Below are 21,363 nucleotides of genomic sequence, written 5' to 3' on the forward strand. Positions count from 1 at the left end.
TAGCCAATAATAGCTTCTTATTCATTTAACCTATGTAATTTCTAAGGAGTCCTGCTGAATATAGTGATCCAAGGGTTAGATGCTCTGGGGACTTGCTTTAAAAATTCTGTATCCCCTGTGCTGTGTAGATGATTCGTCCCTTTGACCTTTGAGAAGAGTTGGGGCTCTGCCTTAGGGAGATGAAAAGGTAGACAAAGCAGCTGAGATATAAGGGACACTCAAGGATCAGATAGCATGTGTTCGATCTTTAGAAAGGGTCTAAAGATTTATTTTGGTGAATCATGGTTGGGTAGAGAATATGGATAGTATTTCAACTTGAGCAAGTGTCTAGAGTGAGGCTTAGAGCTATTACTTATGGGAAAGTAGAAGCATGCACCAAAAATGAAGCCAGAAAAAAGGCAAAACTATAAAGACATGAAAAGATCCATGATTACAAAGGGCTCGGGGAGAGAGGGAGGGATGAACAGACAAAGAAGAGGGATTTTTAGGACAGTAAAGCTATACGCTAAATGATACCCTAATGGGTACAGGGATATATGTCACTGGACATTTGTCCATACCCACAGAATATACGGAGTGAAGCCTAACTTAAACGACAGCCTTGAGTTAATGATCTTTATCAGCGTTGGCTCATCGGTTGTAATAAAGGTACTACAGTAATGCAGGATGTTAATAATACTGGAAACTCTGCAACCTTGAAGGGGTATTTGGGAACTCTGCACTTTGGGCTCAATTTTTTCTGCAAGCCTAAAACTGCTCAAAAAAATAAAGACTGCTGTGGCTGCTGCTGCTGAGTCGCTTCAGTCGTGTCCGACCCTGTGCGACCCCATGGACGGCAGCCCACCAGGCTCCTCCATCCCTGGGATTCTTCCGGCAAGAATACTGGAGTGGGTTGCCATTTCCTTCTCCAGTGCATGCATGCATGCTAAGTCGCTTCAGTCGTGTCTGACTCTGTGCGATCCTATGGACAGCAGCCCACCAGGCTCCCCTGTCCACGGGATTCTCTAGGCAAGAATACTGGAGTGGGTTGCCATTTCCTTCTCCAAAATAAAGTCTATTAATAAGGAAAAGAGAAACACCTTAAAAATGAAGCCAGAAAGCATTCTGAGCTTACATGTCAAAACTGTATCAATGATATAACCGTTGTTAGGGAAAAAGTAAGTATAAATAAATTGTTGATAAAAGGTTAAATCAGATCAGATCAGTCGCTCAGTCGTGTCCGACTCTTTGCGACCCCATGAATCGCAGCACGCCAGGCCTCCCTGTCTATCACCAACTCCCGGAGTTCACTGAGACTCACATCCATTGAGTCAGTGATGCCATCCAGCCATCTCATCCTCTGTCGTCCCCTTCTCCTCTTGCCCCCAATCCCAACCAGCATCAGAGTCTTTGCCAATGAGTCAGCTCTTCGCATGAGGTGGCCAAAGTACTGGAGTTTCAGCTTTAGCATCATATTGGAAATGATTAAGAAGGTGTATCAGATTTTAAATATTTATTTTCAGACCCTTTGGTCTAGTACTGTGACCCCTAAAAAGTGAACGTAAATGGACAATGAGGGATGTGCACAAAGATTTTTGTAGAAGGAGGTTTCCCTATTATTCATAATGGGGGAACATGCAAACAATCCAGATGTCCAGTAGTTGGGGATCAGGTCAAAGTCTATAATGTTATTAAATGATGAAATATATGAGGCTGTGAAAAAAAGCTGGCTTGGCCAAAAATGTTCATTCAGGTTCCTCTGTAACATCCTCAGAGAAACATAAATGAACTTTTGGGCCAACTCAGGATTTCAAAACAAATACATAGGAAAATGTTAACAATACATAGAACATAACCTTAGTTTTGTTTAAATATATAAGGAGAATTTGGAGCCAGTTGCCTGGGTTCAGCTCCCAGCTCTGCCACTTGCTAGCTGGTTCATCTTGGACAAGTCACTTGATCTCACCTGCTGTCAGCCTGGATAGGAGTAGGAAGAGGGGACAGATAGGGCAGCCTTGTGCATATTTGAAAAGACAGGGTATTCCCAGCAGCAGATCGTAAGTGTTGTTGTTTCTCTGCTTTCTTCTAATATGATGGGAATGATAAAGAACCAGTTCAATTTATTCTGAGAAAGAAGAAACTGAGGAACATGAGTAAACCGTCAACTGTACGAGGGCGTTTGCTGATCAGGAATGTATCTGTTCTCCTTTTACACGGAGACTGACCAAAGGTGTTGTTCCTTAGCCTTTGGAGGGCTGTTTGGACTCCAAAGGTCAAAAGCCACTGGACTTTGTCACAGACAGAGCCTGTAGGTGCTTTCATTATTTTATGAATTTTTTCGAAACTAGAACAGCTCGATTTATATGGGATCATTTTGTTGCTGGACCGTTTGGAGGGTGAGAATAGATTTGTTCTAGAAAAGGGAGAGGGGAGTCAAGTCTCTGCAGGTATGGGCCTTGCACCAGGCTTTCACAGCTGTCTCATTTTACCCATGGACATCCTAGCACAGGAAGACACCCATGTTGTTATCATTAATCTCAATATGCTGATCAGAATGATGAGGTAAGAAACTGAAATATTAGGCCGGCCAAAAAGTGCATTCAAGTTTTTCTGTAACACCTTACCTAATACTGTGCCTGAACTCATAAGTAATGGAGTTGGATCTGAAAATACATATTTGTAGCAAAATTTAGGGTTTTTTTCTTTTGTCATTTTTTTTTTTAATGTTGCGGTCCTCATCTTTTCCCAAAGGTAATCACTACCCTAAATTTGAGGACTGTCAATTAGAGGATCATGAATTCTTACATACTTGTGATGGAGACGTAAGTTGGAACAACTTTGGATAACATTTAGGTAGTATCTGATATGGTTGAAGGTGGTCATTCCTGATAACCCAGAAATATACTCTAGTTTTATACCTTAGATAAGCAGCTGTACCTGTAAACCGGGAGGCATACGAGAATGTACACAGCACAGTTGTTTATGATGTCTCAAAACCACAAACAACCCATCTGGTTTTGGGGGCGTTGTTTTGTTTTTTGTTTTTGACTGTGCTGCTTTGGCTTGCAGGATCTTATTTTTCTGACCAGGGATTGAACCCAGACCCTTGGTGTGTAAGTGTGGAGTCCTAACCGTTGGATTGGCAGAGTGTTCCCCCATCTGGTTGTTCATTGACAGTAAAATGGATGAACAAATTCTGGTACATCCATATAATGGGATAGATACTATACAGCAATGAAACGAAGTTTGTCAGAGCTATTCATCAACCTGTGTGAATCCCAGAAACACTGTGAGTCTAGGCCTATTTCTATGACTGTGCCACCACTTTTCTTGCCCTAAGACCTTACGGTTCACCATTGCCAAATACATTCTTAATATGAGCGTTGATGGAGCATGCAAGTATCTCTAGGGAATAAACCTCTAGGCTGATGAGCGGGTGCTTGGCAGATGCTAAAATCTGCTGAGTGACTCTTCTCTGCTGATGGTGTATCTAAGTCCTTTTCCTTAGGTAGCGCTCGTGAAATGAAGTGTAACCAGTGAAACAGAATGGTTGACTAGCCTCGGGCAGAAATAGGAGATGGGAAGCTGGAATGGACAGTGCCTAGTGGATAGGTCTAGCACAGTGTCTGTTCTGAAGTATTTATGTAAGGAGTGAAGAATTGTCTTGTGTACACTACCAGTTTCCCTGGGGCTGCTGGTTTTGATTCCATCCTGCTATGCCGTCTGATCCAGCGTGTACTGAACACCTGCTAGGTGGCTAGCAGTGTGATGGCTTTAAGAATGAATACAATATGGTCCCTCCCCTCAAGTGTTTCAATCTATGGGAAGAGGCAAAGAGATGTCAAGTGTGTCGTTACTTATTTGTCCTAATGTACATGTATATGGACAAGGAGTGCAGATAGAACAGAACGATTGGTTATGTCTTCCCAAAGGGAATAAAGTTTGAAACAAGTCTTGAGGTAGAAGTAGCAGCTGACCAAATCCATAGTATTGGGTTGGCCAAAAAGTTTGCTTGGGTTTTTCCATAGCATCTTTTTTTTTCTTTTTTAAAAAATAAATTTTAAAATGTAATTTTTTATTACCTATTTGGGCTTCCCTGTTAGCTCATGTTGTAAAGAATCCACCTGCAAATGCAGGAGACCTGGGTTCAATCCCTGGTTGGGAAAATCCCCTGGAGAAGGAAATGGCAACCCACTCCAGTATTCTTGCCTGGGAAATCCCATGGACAGAGGAGCCTGGCGGGCTGTAGTCTGTGGGGTTGCACAAGAGTCGGACACAACTGAGCAGCTAAGCACACATTATTTATTGGCTGCACCAGATGTTGGTTATGGTGTGCGGGTTTCTCTCCAGTTGCACCAAGCAGGCTTCTGAGTGTGTGAGCTCGGTAGTTGCAGCGCGTGGGCTTAGTTGTCCCGTAGAGTAGAATGTGGAATCCTAATTCCCTGCTGCCGCTAAGTCGCTTCAGTCATGTCCGACTCTGTGCGACCCCATTGATGGCAGGCCACCAGTCTCCCCCGTCCCTGGGATTCCCCAGGCAAGAACACTGGAGTGGGCTGCCATTTCCTTCTCCACCTAATTCCCTGATGAGGGATCAAGCCTGTGTTCCCTGCATTGGAAGGCAGACTCTCAACCACTGGACCACCAGGGAAGTCCCTCTGTAACAGCATATGGATAAAACCTGAACGAAATTTTTGGTCAAAGCAGTACAGTATTTCTGGGCATTTCAAACAAAGGGAAGTAAAGACAGGAAATGATTGAAGAGCATGCCACAGCTTGGGGAGTATTGAGTTGATCTGTCTGCCTGTGATGGGTTGGCAGGCAAACCCTAGGAGGGACCTTAGCACCTTCTACTGTGAATGCTATTGGGATTTTATTTTGTTGACAGTGGGATGTCTCTAGGCATTGGAGGCTTCCCAGGAACTAAACATGTGCATGCCAGTAAAACAAACACACTGAAGCAAACTAGCTGTTCTCATGAACAGAATACATTTTCAACTACTTATATATGTGTTTATACAAATCCATTGATTAAAAAATACATAGTGCTACGCTTACTAAAAAAATGCTCTACGAATAGTAATAGTAACTTGATGCACTAGACAAAATGATAAAGTAGTAATGGTCCAGATGCCTGCTTTAGTATGACACAAAAGTGACACTTTTAGTATCTAGACATTCATTAGACCTGTAAATGGCTTGTGGTTGTGTAGTTGCTAAGTCGTGTCTGACCCTTGTGACCCCATGGACTAGTCCACCAGGCCCCTCTGCCCATGCGATTTCCCAGGCAAGCATACTGGGTTGAATTGCCATTTTCTTCTCCAGGAGATCGTCCTGACCCGAGGATCGAACCTGGGTCTCCTGCATTGCAGGTGAATTCTTAACCACTGAACCACCAGGGAAGCCCATTGTAAGTGGTTTATAGATCCCAAATTCTGCATTTTAAGTCCAAAAACACCCAAAGATTTTTGTCGCAGTGTTACCCTGCAGGCCATTCATCTGTTCTACCATCCTTCAGTATAGCAACCCATCTGATTTGCCATCTGTTTTATTTCTTTGAAGAACTCTGGGAGGGAGTATGATAGAATAGCAAGGACGCAGTTTTGGGGAATCAGAAAATCTGTTATTAAATTCCATTCATGCTGTTCTCTGGCAGTTGTGTAATCTAAGGCGGGTAATTTAATTTCACAAAGCTTAAGTTTCTTCATCTCAAAAATGAAACAAATAAAATGAAACAGAATCTGTTCTATGGTTACCAAAGGGGAAAAGTGGGGTGGAGGGATAAATTAGGAGGTTGAGATTAACATATACACACCTGTAAAATACATATATATACCTATATAATAGGTAGCCATCAAGGACTTACTGAATAACACACAGAACTCTACTCAGAGTAGTTCTCTGTAATAATCTAGATGGGAAATAGAATCTGAAAAAGAACATATATACATATATATATGAATATATAATTTTTATATATTTATATATATAATTATGTATTATATATATATTTACATATTATACATTACTATAACTGTATTCTTACATATAATTCTTATATATTATGTATACTCATATATTATTACAGTATATATTCTTATATATTCCTATATAATTCTTATTTATTCTTATATAACAATTCTCTGTAATAATCTGTATGGGGAATAGAATCTGAAAAAGAACATAAATATTTATATATTCTTTTTACATATACGTATTACATATTCTTACAACTAAATCAGGCTTCCCTGGTAGTTCAGAGATGGTAAAGAATCTGCCTGCAATGCAGGAGACCCGGGTTTGATTCCTGGGAGACCCAGGGAAGATCCCCTGGAGAAAAGAATGGCTACCCATCCAGTATCGTTGCCTGGAAAATTCCATGGACTGAAGAACCTGGTGGGCTGTGTAGTCCATGGGGTTGCAAAGAGTCAGACATTTCAGAGTGACTTTCACTCACTCACTATAGCTAAATCATTTGCTGTACACCTGAAACTAACACAGCATTGTAGATCAATGATACTCCAACATAAAATAAATTGTTTTTAAGTTAAAAAAATCAATGAAATCTCTTCAGTGTGGATGTGATATTTAAATGAATTAATGTACATCTGTAAGTTTGTTTTCCCCTCTGCATCCATCAAGACACACAGAGTGACAAGGGACAAATTAAGCAGTGCAGCAAATTAAAGGTCGGTAGGTTATTTAAGTGATTCATGTGTAAGACGGTGATATCTTACATGAGAGGTGTGCATTCTGTTCAGGAATTGTTTTAGGTTCTTGTACATTTGTGGTTGGTTTTTTTTCCTCTGTGAAGAAGGAAAGAGGACTAAAAGGTTTTCTTTGAGTCAGGTAAGAGACAGTAAATTAAAAGACTGCGTAAGGTTCTAGCCAGCTGCAGGAGCAATGATCTTCTCTGCAGAGCTGTGTGTGTGGGTTGCTCTGCAAATCTGTGTCTAACGCTTATGGTTTGTGGTTGTTCTTCCCAGTTGACCTGTTAGGCTTGTTAAATTGGCGCTCAAGCCCTCAGAATATTAAACACAACTTGAAGAAGTTAATGGAGGTGGATGGAGGAGAGATTGTGAAGGTATGTTTATTTATTCACAGATAAGACTACAGCCACTGCATCCTTACTTCAGTATCTTAAGTGAACCCAGTGGGTGTAAACGTAACCCTTAGTCTACATTGGGAAGCAAGTGTGCCAGTTTTTAGGAAAATGCTATTTTTAAACCTCTTCTTTTGAAATCTAATTCTCTTCGTATTTCTGCACTCACCAGATAACCTCTCTCTGTTTCTTATCTTCAGTTTTTGCAAGATACACTAGATGCACTTTTTAACATCATGATGGAAATGTCAGATGATGAAACATATGACTTCCTCGTGTTTGATGCACTGGTAAGCAATTATGCATGTTAACCTAGTGTTCATTTACACAACTTTGTGGTTTTTGATAGTTCACTACTATAAATAATGGTGGCAATATCCTCCTGCATAAATATTTGTATACGTCTCTCTGATGAGTTCTTGAGGCAACATTCCCAGAAGTAATGTTAGATACAATTGACTTCTTAAAATTTTTATTTATTTATTTTTGGCTGTGATGGGTCTTAGTTGCAGTGCTTGAACTTCTCTCTAGCTGTAGTGCTCAGGCTTCGTTGCCCCATGGCATGTGGGATCTTAATTCCCCAGCCCAGGATTGAATCTATGTCCCCTGCATTGGAAGATGGATTCTTAACCACTGGACCACCAGGGTGGTACCTAGATATGATTGACTTATAGTCAAGACCTTTTTTCTTAAATTCCTGTTAAATCTTCCTTTTTGATATGCTTTTTCTTTCTCATTCGGGAAAATGAGGTATTTTACTACATTTGACATAAGGAATCCCTTTAACTTGATTTAAAATTGTCTGGCCCTAAACCAGAACATGGGCTTCCCAGGTGGCTCAGTGGTAAAGTAACCACATGCAATGCAGGAGATGCCAGAGACCCAGGTTTCATCCCTGGATGGCAAAGATCCCCTGGAGAAAGAAATGGCAACCCACTCCAGTATTCTTGCTTGGGAAATATGGACAGAGGAGCCTGGTGGGCTGCAGTCCATAGGGTTGGAAAGACTCAAAAATGGCAGAGTGACTAAGCACACATGTGTGCATCATAAGTAGGTGCAAAGTGGTTATTTGTTGGTTATGTGTCTGGTAGTGATAAGATGTCACCTGATAAGAGTTAACATCTGAGCAGAAAATTGAGACCCAGAGTCTGGTGAAGTTCAGTTTTTAGGGGCACCCACACTGCGCTGAGGAGAGCATTAGCTGTATCCTTGCGATAGTATCTATTATTCTCCAGGAAACCCCTCCCCACACCCTGCCCCCTCCGATTCCGTTTTCTTCCCTGACGTGTTTACCTGTGCCCGCTCGCTCTCTGTGGCTGTCAGCTCTCTGAGGCCAGGGGTGCTGGATTGTATTGTCTTCCTCCCAGCATTTACCACAGTGCCTGACACTTCATGGTCTCTCTGTTGATGTTAAATAAAAAGAAACCTGAGACTTCTCTTCAGCTCTGGAATAGTAATGTTGGGGACACTGCCAAAATAATCCGAAGGAAAAGAAGACCCCATACATTGAGACCCAGCTTGTTGACTGAATGCCAGGGTTTGTGCTGTACTACTATTTATATTTTTCACCTTTGGCAGGTGTTTATTATTTCACTGATAGGAGACATCAAGTTCCAGCATTTCAACCCTGTTCTCGAGACCTACATTTACAAGCACTTCAGCGCCACTCTGGCCTATGTGTGAGTACCAGGCCCAGGAAGGGTCTGTGGTTGGTTTGTTGGTTTGTGCTCCAGGGGCTGGGTTGCTGAGAAACCGAAAGGCCATGAGCTGAGGACCTGCACCTCTAAAGTACAGAACCTTGTGCTAAACTTCCTGGTGAAAAGTGGGAACCATCCAACAATTCCAACTATGGAAAAAGGATTATATTCAGGCCCTCATCTAAGGGAAGTTATGGAAGAGATAAGGCTGTACTGCCTTAAGAATCCAGAGCATCTATAGGTGAGGAGTTGAAGTTGTTAGGAGCATGATCCAGGACAGAGGACCCTACCCAAGATCTTAGGAGGTGGGTGTCAGTGGGATCACCAGAGGTACTAATGGGATCAATCAGAAGGTGAAGGAGGACCACATGTGATTGAACTGTAGGTCATGCCCTCAACTCTACACAACGAATGCTTTGTAGAAGTCATTGCTTAGAGCAGGGGTCCCCAACCCCCAGGTCATGGGCTGGTACCAGTCAGTGACCTGATAGGAACCAGGTCCCACAGCAGGCGGTGAGTGGCTGGTGATCACGTGAAGGAAGCTTCATCTGTATTTACAGCCACTTCCCATCCCTCACATCATCGCTTGAGCTCTGCCTGCTATCAGACCAATGGTGCCATTAGATTCTCATAGGAGTGAACCCTCCTATTAACTGTGCATGCAAGGGATCTAGATTACAAACTCCTTATGAGAATCATCCTGAAAACTATTTTCTATTTCCCTGGTCTGTATAAAAATTGTCTTCCACAAAACTGGTCCCTGGTGCCAGAAAAGTTGGGGACCACTGGCTTAGAGGATAGAAGATGGTTGAGTTTTCTTTCTTTTACCTAAAAGGGAACGGTCCCCACCTTTCCCAGAGTGAAGCCTTCTTTCTGTCTTTGGATTATGAGACCTGACTGGTGTTTACTCCGAGTTTTGCCTTGCAGTGCCCAGCTCACCACAGTGCGGCCTGTCCCTCAGCCCCTTGCATTCTGGTTTTTGTGCATAGCAACATGACAGTGACAGGAGTGTAGTTGAGATGGCAGGGATGTTTCTCACGTGGCTTATGCCTGATTGTGCCAGTTGTTGGCAGCTGATCTCTCAGGCTACCTGCTGACCTGCACTGTCATTCAGACCTTTGATCCCATGTGTCTTTTTCTGAACTAAACAAGAAAGTTCTCGGTTTTATCTGCATAAATGGTTCAAAAATGTAATAAAACATAAGTGACATTAAAGCATAATCAGCAATTAACACAATGGATATAATGCCCACTGGGTTCAGGGAAGCAGCAGATAAAGCAATGAGGCAGCGCTTTACACCCAGTAGCCTAAATTTCCAAGGCAATAGCCACAAGAGACAAAATCCTTCATATGATCTTACTTATTTGTGAAATCTAAAAAAAAAAGTTGTTGTTCAGTCGCTCAGTTGTGTCCGACTCTTTGTGACCTCATGGACTGTAGCACGCCAGGGTTCCCTGTCTTTCGCTATCTCTCGGAGTTTGCTCAAACTCGTGTCCATTGAGTCAGTGATGCCAACCAACCATCTCATCCTCTGTCATCCCCTTCTCCTGACTTCAGTCTTTCCCAGCATCTTTTCCAATGAGTCAGCTCTTTGCATCAGATGGCCAGAGTATTGAAGCTTCAGCATCAGTCCTTCCAGTGAATATTCAGGGTTGATTTTCTTTAGGATTGACTTGTTTGAATTCGTTTCAGTTCAAGGAATTCTCAAGAGTCTTCTCCAGCACCACAATTTAAAAGCATTAATTTTTTGGCATTCAGTCGTCTTTGTGGTCCAACTCTGGAAAAACCAAGCTTTGACTATACGGACCTTTGGCAAAGTGATGTACAAATAATACAAACAAACTTATTTACAAAGTAGAAGTAGAGTCACAGATGGAGAAAACAAACTTATGGTTACCAGGGGATACAGGAGGGGAGGGGTAAATTGGAAGATTGACAGATCAGATCAGATCAGATCAGTTGCTCAGTCGTGTCCGACTCTTTGCGACCCCATGAATTGCAGCACGCCAGGCCTCCCTGTCCATCACCAACTCCCAGAGTTCACTGAGACTCACGTCCATTGGGTCAGTGATGCCATCCAGCCATCTCATCCTCTGTCATCCCCTTCTCCTCCTGCCCCCAATCCCTCCCAGCATCAGAGTCTTTTCCAATGAGTCAACTCTTTGCATGAGGTGGCCAAAGTACTGGAGTTTCAGCTTTAGCATCATTCCTTCCAAAGAAATCCCAGGGCTGATCTCCTTCAAAATGGACTGGTTGGATCTCCTTGCAGTCCAAGGGACTCTCAAGAGTCTTCTCCAACACCACAGTTCAAAAGCATCAATTCTTCAGCGCTCATCCTTCTTCACAGTCCAACTCTCACATCCATACATGACCACAGGAAAAACCATAGCCTTGACTAGACGAACCTTTGTTGGTATAGTAATGTCTCTGCTTTTGAATATGCTATTTAGGTTGGTCATAAGTTTCCTTCCAAGGAGTAAGCGTCTTTTAATTTCATGGCTGCAGTCACCATCTGTAGTGATTTTGGAGCCCAGAAAAATAAAGTCTGACACATTGACATATAAGATTGACATATACACAACTACATTTACACTACTGTATATAAAATAGATAACTATTAATAATAAGACCTACCATATAGTACAGGAAACTCTACTCAGTATTCTGTAATGGCCTATATGGGAAAAACATTAAAAACAGAGTGGGTATATGTATATGTGTCACTGATGCACTCTGCTGTACACCTTAAACTAACACAACATTTTAAGTCAACTATATACTCAAAAAAAGAAAAAGATGAAATCCTGTCATTGGATCTTTATTACACAGAGCCAAGTGCAGGACTCCAAGTGGTGTGCTTCTGGTAATCTGAGTTGATTTGCAATAATTGATCAATTCTACATGATTGCTATGAATTTTTCTTAATACGGGGAAAACTCAAAAAGATTCCCAGAAAAAAAGATCAAAATTTCAGTGCCCTCAAAAATGTGAGATGGCCCAAGATTAAAACAATGCTAGTCCAAAGACTCTAGAAAAACATAAAGAGCAATCCCAGAGCAGTTTTATCTGTTCAGATGCTCAGAACTCTGGGATGCTCTTCTTTCCATACAATAAAAGTTTCATCTGGTTCCAATTTGGGGATTCTAAAAAGTTGGGGCAGATTGGAGGGAATTAGATTTCCTTTAAGGTGGCTACTTAGGCAGACAAGTCCATCCTTACAGGAACATTTGAAAAAGTTGGCATAACATGTTGTTGTTTTAGTCAATAAGTCATGTCCTACTCTTTGCGACGCCATGGACGGTAGGCCACCAGGTTCCTCTGTCCATGGGATTTCCCAGACAAGAATACTGGAGTAGGTTGCCATTTCCTCTTCCAGGGGATATTCATGACCCACGGATCAAACCCACGTCTCCTACATTGGCAGGCGGATTCTTTACCATTGAGCCAAGTGGGAAGCCCCTGTATAACATACTAGAGATTAAAATACCCTCACAATTCGCATCCCTTCAGCTCTTTTTCTTGATCCTTTTAAAAAGAATCCTGCAAAGGAAAAGAAACTATCCCTTGTTTCTAAGCAGAAGGGAAGCTCTAAGCCTAGACTGCAGTGAAGAAGAAATTTCTAGAAGAAATAATTACTATAGTTATGACTTCTACTTCCCTGGGAAGCCAAGTTCCCTTTTGTATCAGGTACCTTAGGCCCCAGAATACCACTTTGCCCCATTGATGCTTTTCTCTTTCTCCTCCTTTTCAGGAAACTCTCCAAGGTACTGAACTTTTACGTGGCAAATGCAGATGATTCCAGCAAGACGGAATTGCTTTTTGCTGCTTTGAAAGCTTTAAAGTACTTGTTTAGGTTCATCATCCAATCTAGAGTACTCTACTTGAGGTAATGGTGATGGTAATACGATGTTGATGCTCTCCACCCTCTCTGACAGTATTTTTTTCTTATCCCTTGTGTACATGTTCAGCTCTGTGAGCTTTTAGATCATGGAACTGTCAAATTTCAGAACTTTAGAGCTGAAGATGAGAGTGGACTTGTTGTTTAGTTGCTCAGTCCTGTCTGACTCTTGGCCACCCTATGGACTGCAACCCACCGGGCTCCCATGTCCATGGGATTTCCCAGCCAAGAACAGTGGAGTGGATTGCCTTTTCATCTCCAGGGGATCTTTTTGACCCAGGAATCGAACCCGTGTCTCCTGCACTGCTGGCATTTTGTTTACCACTGAGGCACCAAGGAAACTTAAGGGTGGACTGTGCAACCTTTAAAGAAGGTTCATGCCGAGTCCTTTTGGGTCAGCAGAATTTCTAAGGCAGTAGTGGCAGTTGGACTGAGGGATGCAGGTGGCTACAATGTGCAACCTAAATGAGAGCCTTTGTTGGTGACAGATGTCTAGGAAATCAGGTTCCTGTGGCAAGAATGTATTTAAAATAGCAAGGAGCTTCACGGCGATATTGGATGTGCAAATCTAGGACCATGAACTGTTGTTGGAAGTAGATGGAAATAGTGGCAGTTGTTGGAGGGTTGGTTTCTGAGGTTTGTGTTTCTTTGCTGACTTAAAGCTGAGGTGCCTGGTGAAACTAAGCCCTAAAGATATGATAATTCCCAATTTGAATTCCTAGGATAACTGCTCCATCAAAAACAATAGAAATCAAAAATGAAAAAATCACTTTTCTGGGAATACCCTCAACCCCATTGCCATCGCTACTGGATTTCCAAACTGTTAAAGTATATTTCTAAGGCAGATGTGTACTTTGGAAACTACAGGTAACATACTAAAATGTTAATAGGCATAAGGCTGCAAGTAAGAGGCTTTCAAGCCTGTGATTTGAGCATGTGTATTTTTTTAAACGTTGTTTTTTTAAAAAATCAAAAAATTAAAGGCAAACAACACGGAAAAAACTTGTAACTTATAGTAAGGATCAAAGGTCAATAGATTTACTGATTAAAGGCTATGAACTTCCAGATGTTCAAGTTGGTTTTAGGAAAGGCAGAGGAACCAGAGATCAAATTGCCAACATCCACTGGATCATCGAAAAAGCAAGAGAGTTCCAGAAAAACATCTATTTCTGCTTCATTGACTATGCCAAAGCCTTTGACTGTGTGGATCACAATAAACTGTGGAAAATTCTGAAAGAGATGGGAATACCAGACCACCTGACCTGCCTCTTGAGAAACCTATATGCAGGTCAAGAAACAACAGTTAGAACTAGACATGGAACAACAGACTAGTTCCAAATAGGAAAAGGAGTACGTCAAGGCTGTATATTGTCACCCTGCTTATTTAACTTCTATGCAGAGTACATCATGAGAAACGCTGGGCTGGAAGATGCACAATCTGGAATCAAGATTGCCGGGAGAAATATCAATAACCTCAGATATGCAGATGACACCACCCTTATGGCAGAAAGTGAAGAGGAACTCAAAAGCCTCTTGATGAAAGTGAAAGTGGAGAGTGAAAAAGTTGGCTTAAAGCTCAACATTCAGAAAACGAAGATCATGGCATCTGGTCCCATCACTTCATGGGAAATAGATGGGGAAACAGTGTCAGACTTTATTTTTTGGGGCTCCAAAATCACTGCAGATGGTGACTGCAGCCATGAAATTAAAAGACGCTTACTCCTTGGAAGGAAAGTTATGACCAACCTAGATAGCATATTGGAAAGCAGAGACATTACTTTGCCAACAAAGGTCCGTCTAGTCAAGCCTGTGGTTTTTCCAGTGGTCATGTATGGATGTGAGAGTTGGACTGTGAAGAACGCTGAGCGCCGAAGAATTGATGCTTCTGAACTGTGGTGTTGGAGAAGAGTCTTGAGAGTCCCTTGGACTGCAAGGAGATCCAACCAGTCCATTCTGAAGGAGATCGGTCCTGGGTGTTCTTTGGAAGGAATGATGCTAAAGCTGAAACTCCAGTACTTTGACCACCTCATGCAAAGAGTTGACTCATTGGAAAAGACTCTGATGCTGGGAGGGATTGGGGGCAGGAGGAGAAGGGGATGACAGAGGATGAGATGGCTGGATGGCATCACCGACTCGATGGACGTGAGTCTGAGTGAACTCCGGGAGTTGGTGATGGACAGGGAGGCCTGGCGTGCTGCGATTCTTGGGGTCACAGAGAGTCGGACACAACTGAGCTACCGAACTGAACTGAAAAATCAACTACAGAATGATAAATATCCTTACACAATACAAACCAAAAATATAATTTACTAAAGAAAACAAGTGGTCAGTTAAATTTTTTTTTTAATTTATACTATTAAAATGTAATACACACACCATCTTTACCTCTACATTTGATAAAGGTGAAAAATCTTTATCATCCTTTGGTAAGAGTGGACAAATTTAGCCATGCTAAATGCTGATAGGAATACAAACTCTTTAAGCATGGAAATTGGGCACTGTGGATAAAAATCAAACATATACACACAAAGCAGAGGAAGATATTGGTCCAGTGATAAACCATCTAAAAATTTATGAAAAGAAATCCATCAAGTATGAACAAAGATGAATGTTACAGTATGTATATTGCAGCCTTTCAAATGTAGGGTATTTGAATGAGGTAAGATAACCCTGATAGGTTCAAAACTAAGGTAGAAAACATAATATCACAATTTCAAAAATAATTTAGGACTGGATGCATAATATGCTAAAATTGTAGTAGTAAAACTGTAGGTAAGAGGACTTTAGGTTTATTTTTTAATCTGCATTTTCAAAGTTTCTACAGTGAATTTGTAGATTTTTATGGTTTGTAAACATGTTTAATGACTTAAACATTGAGCTGGACAAATGACAACTCTTTCTTCCCTAGCAGAAGCTAGCAGTGTTCCCCTAGCACAGGGTATATACTCACCCTCTGTTAGTCTTTTCAGATGGTCTTTTATTGTTTGGTATTTGTCTTTCATAATTAATGCTGAATTTCCACATGTTCGGTTAGGATGTCCTGCTGAGGAAACTTTCCCTTACCTAAAAGTTTGTATGGCAAACCAAGCCCTGATGTCCAGCAATAAGAATCCTCATAAAAACATAAAAAGAAAACCTTAATTGATGAAATTTTAAAAAACAATTTCCATTAATGATCCACTGACTCTCTTACCCTTCATAATGTTTCATTGCATCCAGCCCATTGTGTTCTTTCACTCTTAACTTTGCCAACAAAGATCCGTCTAGTCAAAGCTACGATTTTTCCAGTGGTCATGTATGGGTGTGATGCTGCTAAGTCACTTCAGTCGTGTCCGACTCTGTGCGACCCCATAGACGGCAGCCCACCAGGCTCCCCCGTCCCTGGGATTCTCCAGGCAAGAACACTGGAGTGGGTTGCTATTTCCTTCTCCAATGCATGAGAGTGAAAAATGAAAGTGAAGTCGCTCAGTCGTGTCCGACTCTTAGCGACCCCATGGACTGTGTGGCCCACCAGGCTCCTCTATCCATGGGATTTTCCAGGCAAGAGTACTGGAGTGGGCTGCCATTGCCTTCTCCGATGGGTGTGATAGTTGGACCATAAAGAAGGCTGAGTGCCGAAGAATTGATACTTTCAAACTGTGGTGTTGGAGAAGACTCTTGAGCGTCCCTTGGACTTGCAAGGAGGTCAAACCAGTCAATCCTAAAGGCAGCAGTCCTGAATATTCATTGGAAGAACTGGTGCTGAAGCTCTAATACTTTGGCCACCTGATGTGAAGAGCCAACTCATTAGAAAAGACCCTGATGCTGGGAAAGATTGAAGGCAGGAGGAGAAGGGGACGACAGAGGACAAGATGATTGGATGGCATCACCAACTCAGTGGACGTGAGTTTGAGGAAGCTCTGGGAGATGAAGGACAGGGAAACCTGGCATGCTGCAGTCCATGGGGTCACAAAGAGTTGGACACGACCGACTGACTGAGCAACAACATTGTGTTCATCATTTTCAATATCAGATTGCATGATAACAGTGGAAAAGCCAAGTTAATTAACCCATGAAACTAAGAGAGTGATTGTGTTGAACTTGGGCCTGGATGACCTGTTTATTATTAGTTTTCCCCCTGATGTTTTCTCATTCTAAAAAAGAGCTTAAGCTGGGACAGAGAGTCTAGCAATCTATATTCTCCAATCGCTTGGATTTTTTTTTTGTTAATTGAAGGATAATTGCTTTACAGAATTTTGTTGTGTTCAATCGCTTGGATTTTATAGATGCAATAGGACACTGAGAAGGTTGATTCTAATCCTGCAATCTCATGTTAGTCCCTTTTTAATTAATTAATATTTTTGGGGGGTCTCCATTGAAGTTGTTACAATATGCTTCTGTTTTAGGTTTTGGTTTTTGGCCTCAGGGCATGTGGGAATCTTAGCTCCCTGACCAGGGATTGAACTCACACCCCCAGTGTTGGAGGGTGAAGTCTTAACCACTGGACTCCCAGTGAAGTCCATAATTCCTTTTTTTAAGTCACAAACGTGGGGTACTCTGGGTGTTGGGGGTCTAGCACAGATGAGATGAGGTTCCTGCTCCAGTGATGCTTGTGGGTTACATCAAGGTCAGGGGGGCAGGTAATAAAGAAGCCCGCAAGATCATCTCAGATGGATAAAAGCTAGGAGGGAAGGCATTGATGTGACAGTGACCTGGTAAGGCTTCTTGAGCTGAGCTGGTAGGAGAGACTTCTCCGGTGGCTAGCATTTGAGTTGAGACTGAAAGACAAGGAGCTGGCCTCTGAAAGTCTCACGTAAGAGAAGTGTGGGGAGTAGGAACAGCTATGGCAAGTGTCCTGCGGGGTCACCGAGTGACCTGTGGGAGGAATCAGGAGAAGCCACTGTTGCTGGAGCACAGATCCAGGATGGGGGGACGGAGCCTCGCAGGCAGTGATGCATGATGAAGACCACCTAGGTCATCGTAAGGAGTTCAGATTTCATTCCAGGTGTCATGGGAAACCACTGAAGGGTTTCAGTTAGAGAGGTAGTGACATCTGGCTTACATTTTACTGAGTTGGCCAAAAAGTTCATTTAGGTTTTTCTGTAGGATGCTCTGGAAAAACTCAAACCGACTTTTTGGCCAACCCAATACAAGATCATCTCATCTCTTAGGTGGAAAATGGATTGCCAGGGGTTAAGAGTGAAACCTGGGTGACCCCTTAATAGGCTGTTTTTGTTGTGTTTTAAGTTTTAGTCTTTTTCTTTTTTAATTGGAGGGTAATTGTTTTACAATGTTGTGTGTGTTTCTGCAGTTAGTTTCAACAATGTGAATCAGCTGTAGTGTATACATATATCCCCTCCCTCTTGACCCTCCCTCCAATAGGCTGTTATAGTTGAAATGTGAGATCCGGTGGGTTTGTCTCCTGTGAGATGCAGAGAGTGGACTGATTTAGGGATAAGAGATCACAGGACTTGCTATTAGAATGGGTGGGAGAATGAAAGAGAAGAGTTGTAGAGAACTTCTAGGTTCGGTGTGCTACTTGCCAAGATGTGGACTACTGAAAGATGAGCAGGAAAATCAAGTGAGTTCTGTTTTGTACGTGTTCATTTTGAGATACTTCATGGAATAAATTGCAAATAAAGTTCTTTTCCAGTTCTGCAGAATGGACGAATTGAGAATTAGCAGGAACCCTCTGAATAATTTTCAGAGAAGTTCACATTCCATAAGTACCATATAGGTTATAGGTGAATGGAGGAGACTAATATAAATATGTATATGCATATTTATTTGAGTGTGTGTATAAAATTCCAAGTTCAAACCATCTCTACTCTTGACCAGTTGGTGGTAAGATGGCTACCCAGCGTAAGTGCACTTGGGCTACAGTTTCAGTACTTTTGTGTTTCTTGAGACGTGAGCCTTCTGGTTTCTACTTAGGAGAAAAACCAACTTTTCAGTTGATAGACAAGCAGGGTACCTTACTTAAACAAGCATGAATCAGGGACTCCCCAGGAGATCCAGCAGTTAAGACTCAGAGCTTCTGATGCAGGTGTATTTGATCCCTGGTTGGGGAACTAAGATCTCACATGCCTCACAGCATGGCCAAAAGTTTGTTGTTGTTGTTGTTGTTTTTTAATTTAAAAAGCAAGAAATGAAGCACAGTATCAGTGAAGGCCAAGGTGGCCTGTGTCCTGTGAGGGCCCTGTTGTGGAGCAGGTTGGCCAGGTCAGTAGATAGAAGAATGCTAACTGGACTCACAGACTAGATTGGTTTCAGATCATTTCTGGGTCGAAGAACTTTACTACCTATTGTCTGAAACTTCAGCACAAATGATCTTGATGTGATGAGACAGAATGATTCAAGTTGCAGAGTGATTAGATAGAATGATTAGAAGAGGTGAGAGAGAGGGAGGGTTGGAGGGCAGGAGGTGGCAAGACTGAGCTGTCAGTCTAGGTAGCTGAGAACGTCCCCTGCTTACTGGACATTGTTCTCATGAGCTGAGGATGGTGGGCTTGTAGGCAGGGCTCATCTGCTCCTTGAGGCGAAGCAGCTTCTGGCTGTTCCCCACTCTGTTCCAGGAATGCCCACATGCCACTATGATGGAGGACATCACCAAGACTGGCTTTCAGACAGCTTCAGGGGACCAGGAGGAGAGCTCTGTTGTAGGACTTTACATACAAATCACTATCTTCCTTTTCTCCAGGTGGTGATGACTTCCCAGCTTTGGGGCCCCTCCCTGATCCACCTTAGTTAGAGCACGTGAGATGGCTCCATGCACAGTGTGAAGAGGTGACAAGTGAGGCATGGGCCTCTAGCATCATGTAGGCAACAAAGCTATTGAAAAATGTCTTTTAAACATGGAATGTCTGACTGCCTTTTTTTTTTTTTTCTGTTAAGATTTTATGGCCAAAGTGAAGATGGAGATGAATTTAATAATTCCATCCGCCAGTTATTTCTTGCTTTCAATTCACTGATGGACAGGCCTATGGAAGAAGCTGTCAAGATCAAGGTCAGCTTGATCTACTTGGGCTACTCTTAATACTGTGGGTGAGGATGTTCTGGGGAACGAAAAACTTACAGTGCATGATAAAAAAAAAATAATCTTCATTCATGGAAAACTTAATTTTAGAATGACTTGCAGAAAGTAAAGGGGAAATCCCTTTGTATTCACTTTTTCGTACATTTGTATTTTCAAATGTTCATTTCCCAAAGATAAGCTACCTATTTTTATTGAAGTAGAATTGATTTACAATGTTGTGTTTGTTTCAGGTGTACAGCAAAGTGATTCAGTTATACATATGTATTTTTTTCAGATTCTTTTTCATTACAGGTTATTATAAGATATTGAATATAGTTCCCTATGCTATACAGCAGGTCCCTATTGTTGATCTATTTTATATATCATGATGTATATCTGTTAATCCTAATTTATCCCTTCCTACCCTCTCCTCTTTGATTACTGTTAAGTTTTTTTCCTATGTCTGTGAGTCTATTTCTGTTTTATAAATAAATTCATGTATGTTATTGTTAGATGCCACATATAAATGATATCATATGATATCTGTCTTTTTTATGGCTGAGTAATATTCCATTATCGGAGAAGGAAGTGACAACCACTCCAGTATTCTTGCCTAGAGAATTTTATGGATAGGGGAGCCTGGCGGGCTGCCGTCCATGGGATGGCGAAGAGTCGAACATGACTGAGTGACTAACACTTACTTACAATATTCCATCACACACACACACACACACACAAAGCACATCTTTATCACTCCTCTGTTGATGGACACTTAGGCTTTTCCATCTTCTGGCTATTGTGAACAGTGTTGCTGTGAACATTGGGGTGCATGTATCTCTTCAGATTTGAGTTTTTGTTTCTTCTGGGTAGATGCCCAGGAGTGGGATCGCTGGATGATATGGTAACTCTGTCTTTTGTTTTTTGAGGAACCTCCATGCTATTCTTCATAGTGGTTGTACCAGTTTTCATTCCCACCAACAGTGTAGGAGTGTTCCCTTTTCTCCACACCCTCACCAGCATTTATTGTTTATAGACCCCTGACCTGTGTGAGATAATATCTCATTAGATTTTCTTTTCTGTGATAATCAGTGATGTTGAGCATCTTTGCATGTGCCTAATTATGCCTAAATATAATCCATGGCACCTAAAACTTCTAGAAGAGAACACAGGCAAAACTATCTGACATAAATCGCAGCAGTATTTTCTTAGATCAGTCTCCCAAGGCAAAAGAAACAAAAGGAAAAATAAACAAGTGGGACCTAATCAAACTAAAAGGCTTTTGCATAGCAAAGGAAACCGTAAAGGAAACAAAAAGACAACCCACAGGATAGAAAATATTTGCAAACAGTGCAACCTGCAAGGGATAATTTCCTAAATACACAAAACAGCTCATCCACTTCAATATCAAAAGACCAAACACCCCAATCAAAAAATGGGCAGAAGACCTAAATAGACATTTTCCTAAAGATGACAAGCTACCCTTTTAGACATCCCTTGCATGGCTTTTATGGCCTCTGTGAATTTAGCCAGTTGATCTTGATAATGATTCAAGCAGCAGGCTTTCTTCTTAGGGCTTCCCTTCTCCCCAGAAGCCCAAAGTCTCCATCATCATCATCCTTAGCAGTTTTTTAAATGTAAAATATGTAATTCCTAAGGACTCAGATCTGAACTTTATTTTCTTCTCTCTCTGGCAAC

The 21,363-nt window shown here is 41.8% G+C and overlaps 1 protein-coding gene across 4 annotated transcripts in view; it reads left to right on the forward strand.

The window, feature by feature from the left end:
• DOCK5 (dedicator of cytokinesis 5) overlaps positions 1-21,363 on the forward strand; it is a 278,035-nt gene that overhangs the window by 176,290 nt on the left and 80,382 nt on the right. For all 4 annotated transcript variants that reach the window (XM_055578761.1, XM_055578762.1, XM_055578763.1 and 1 more), the window contains exons 19-23: positions 6,963-7,060; positions 7,279-7,368; positions 8,657-8,757; positions 12,528-12,662; positions 19,548-19,659. In XM_055578761.1, the coding sequence (XP_055434736.1) occupies positions 6,963-7,060; positions 7,279-7,368; positions 8,657-8,757; positions 12,528-12,662; positions 19,548-19,659 (536 nt within the window). The remainder of the gene's footprint in view (positions 1-6,962; positions 7,061-7,278; positions 7,369-8,656; positions 8,758-12,527; positions 12,663-19,547; positions 19,660-21,363) is intronic.

Source organism: Bubalus kerabau, chromosome 4 (genome assembly GCF_029407905.1).
Source record: "Bubalus kerabau isolate K-KA32 ecotype Philippines breed swamp buffalo chromosome 4, PCC_UOA_SB_1v2, whole genome shotgun sequence".
NCBI classification, from domain to species: Eukaryota; Metazoa; Chordata; class Mammalia; order Artiodactyla; family Bovidae; genus Bubalus; species Bubalus kerabau.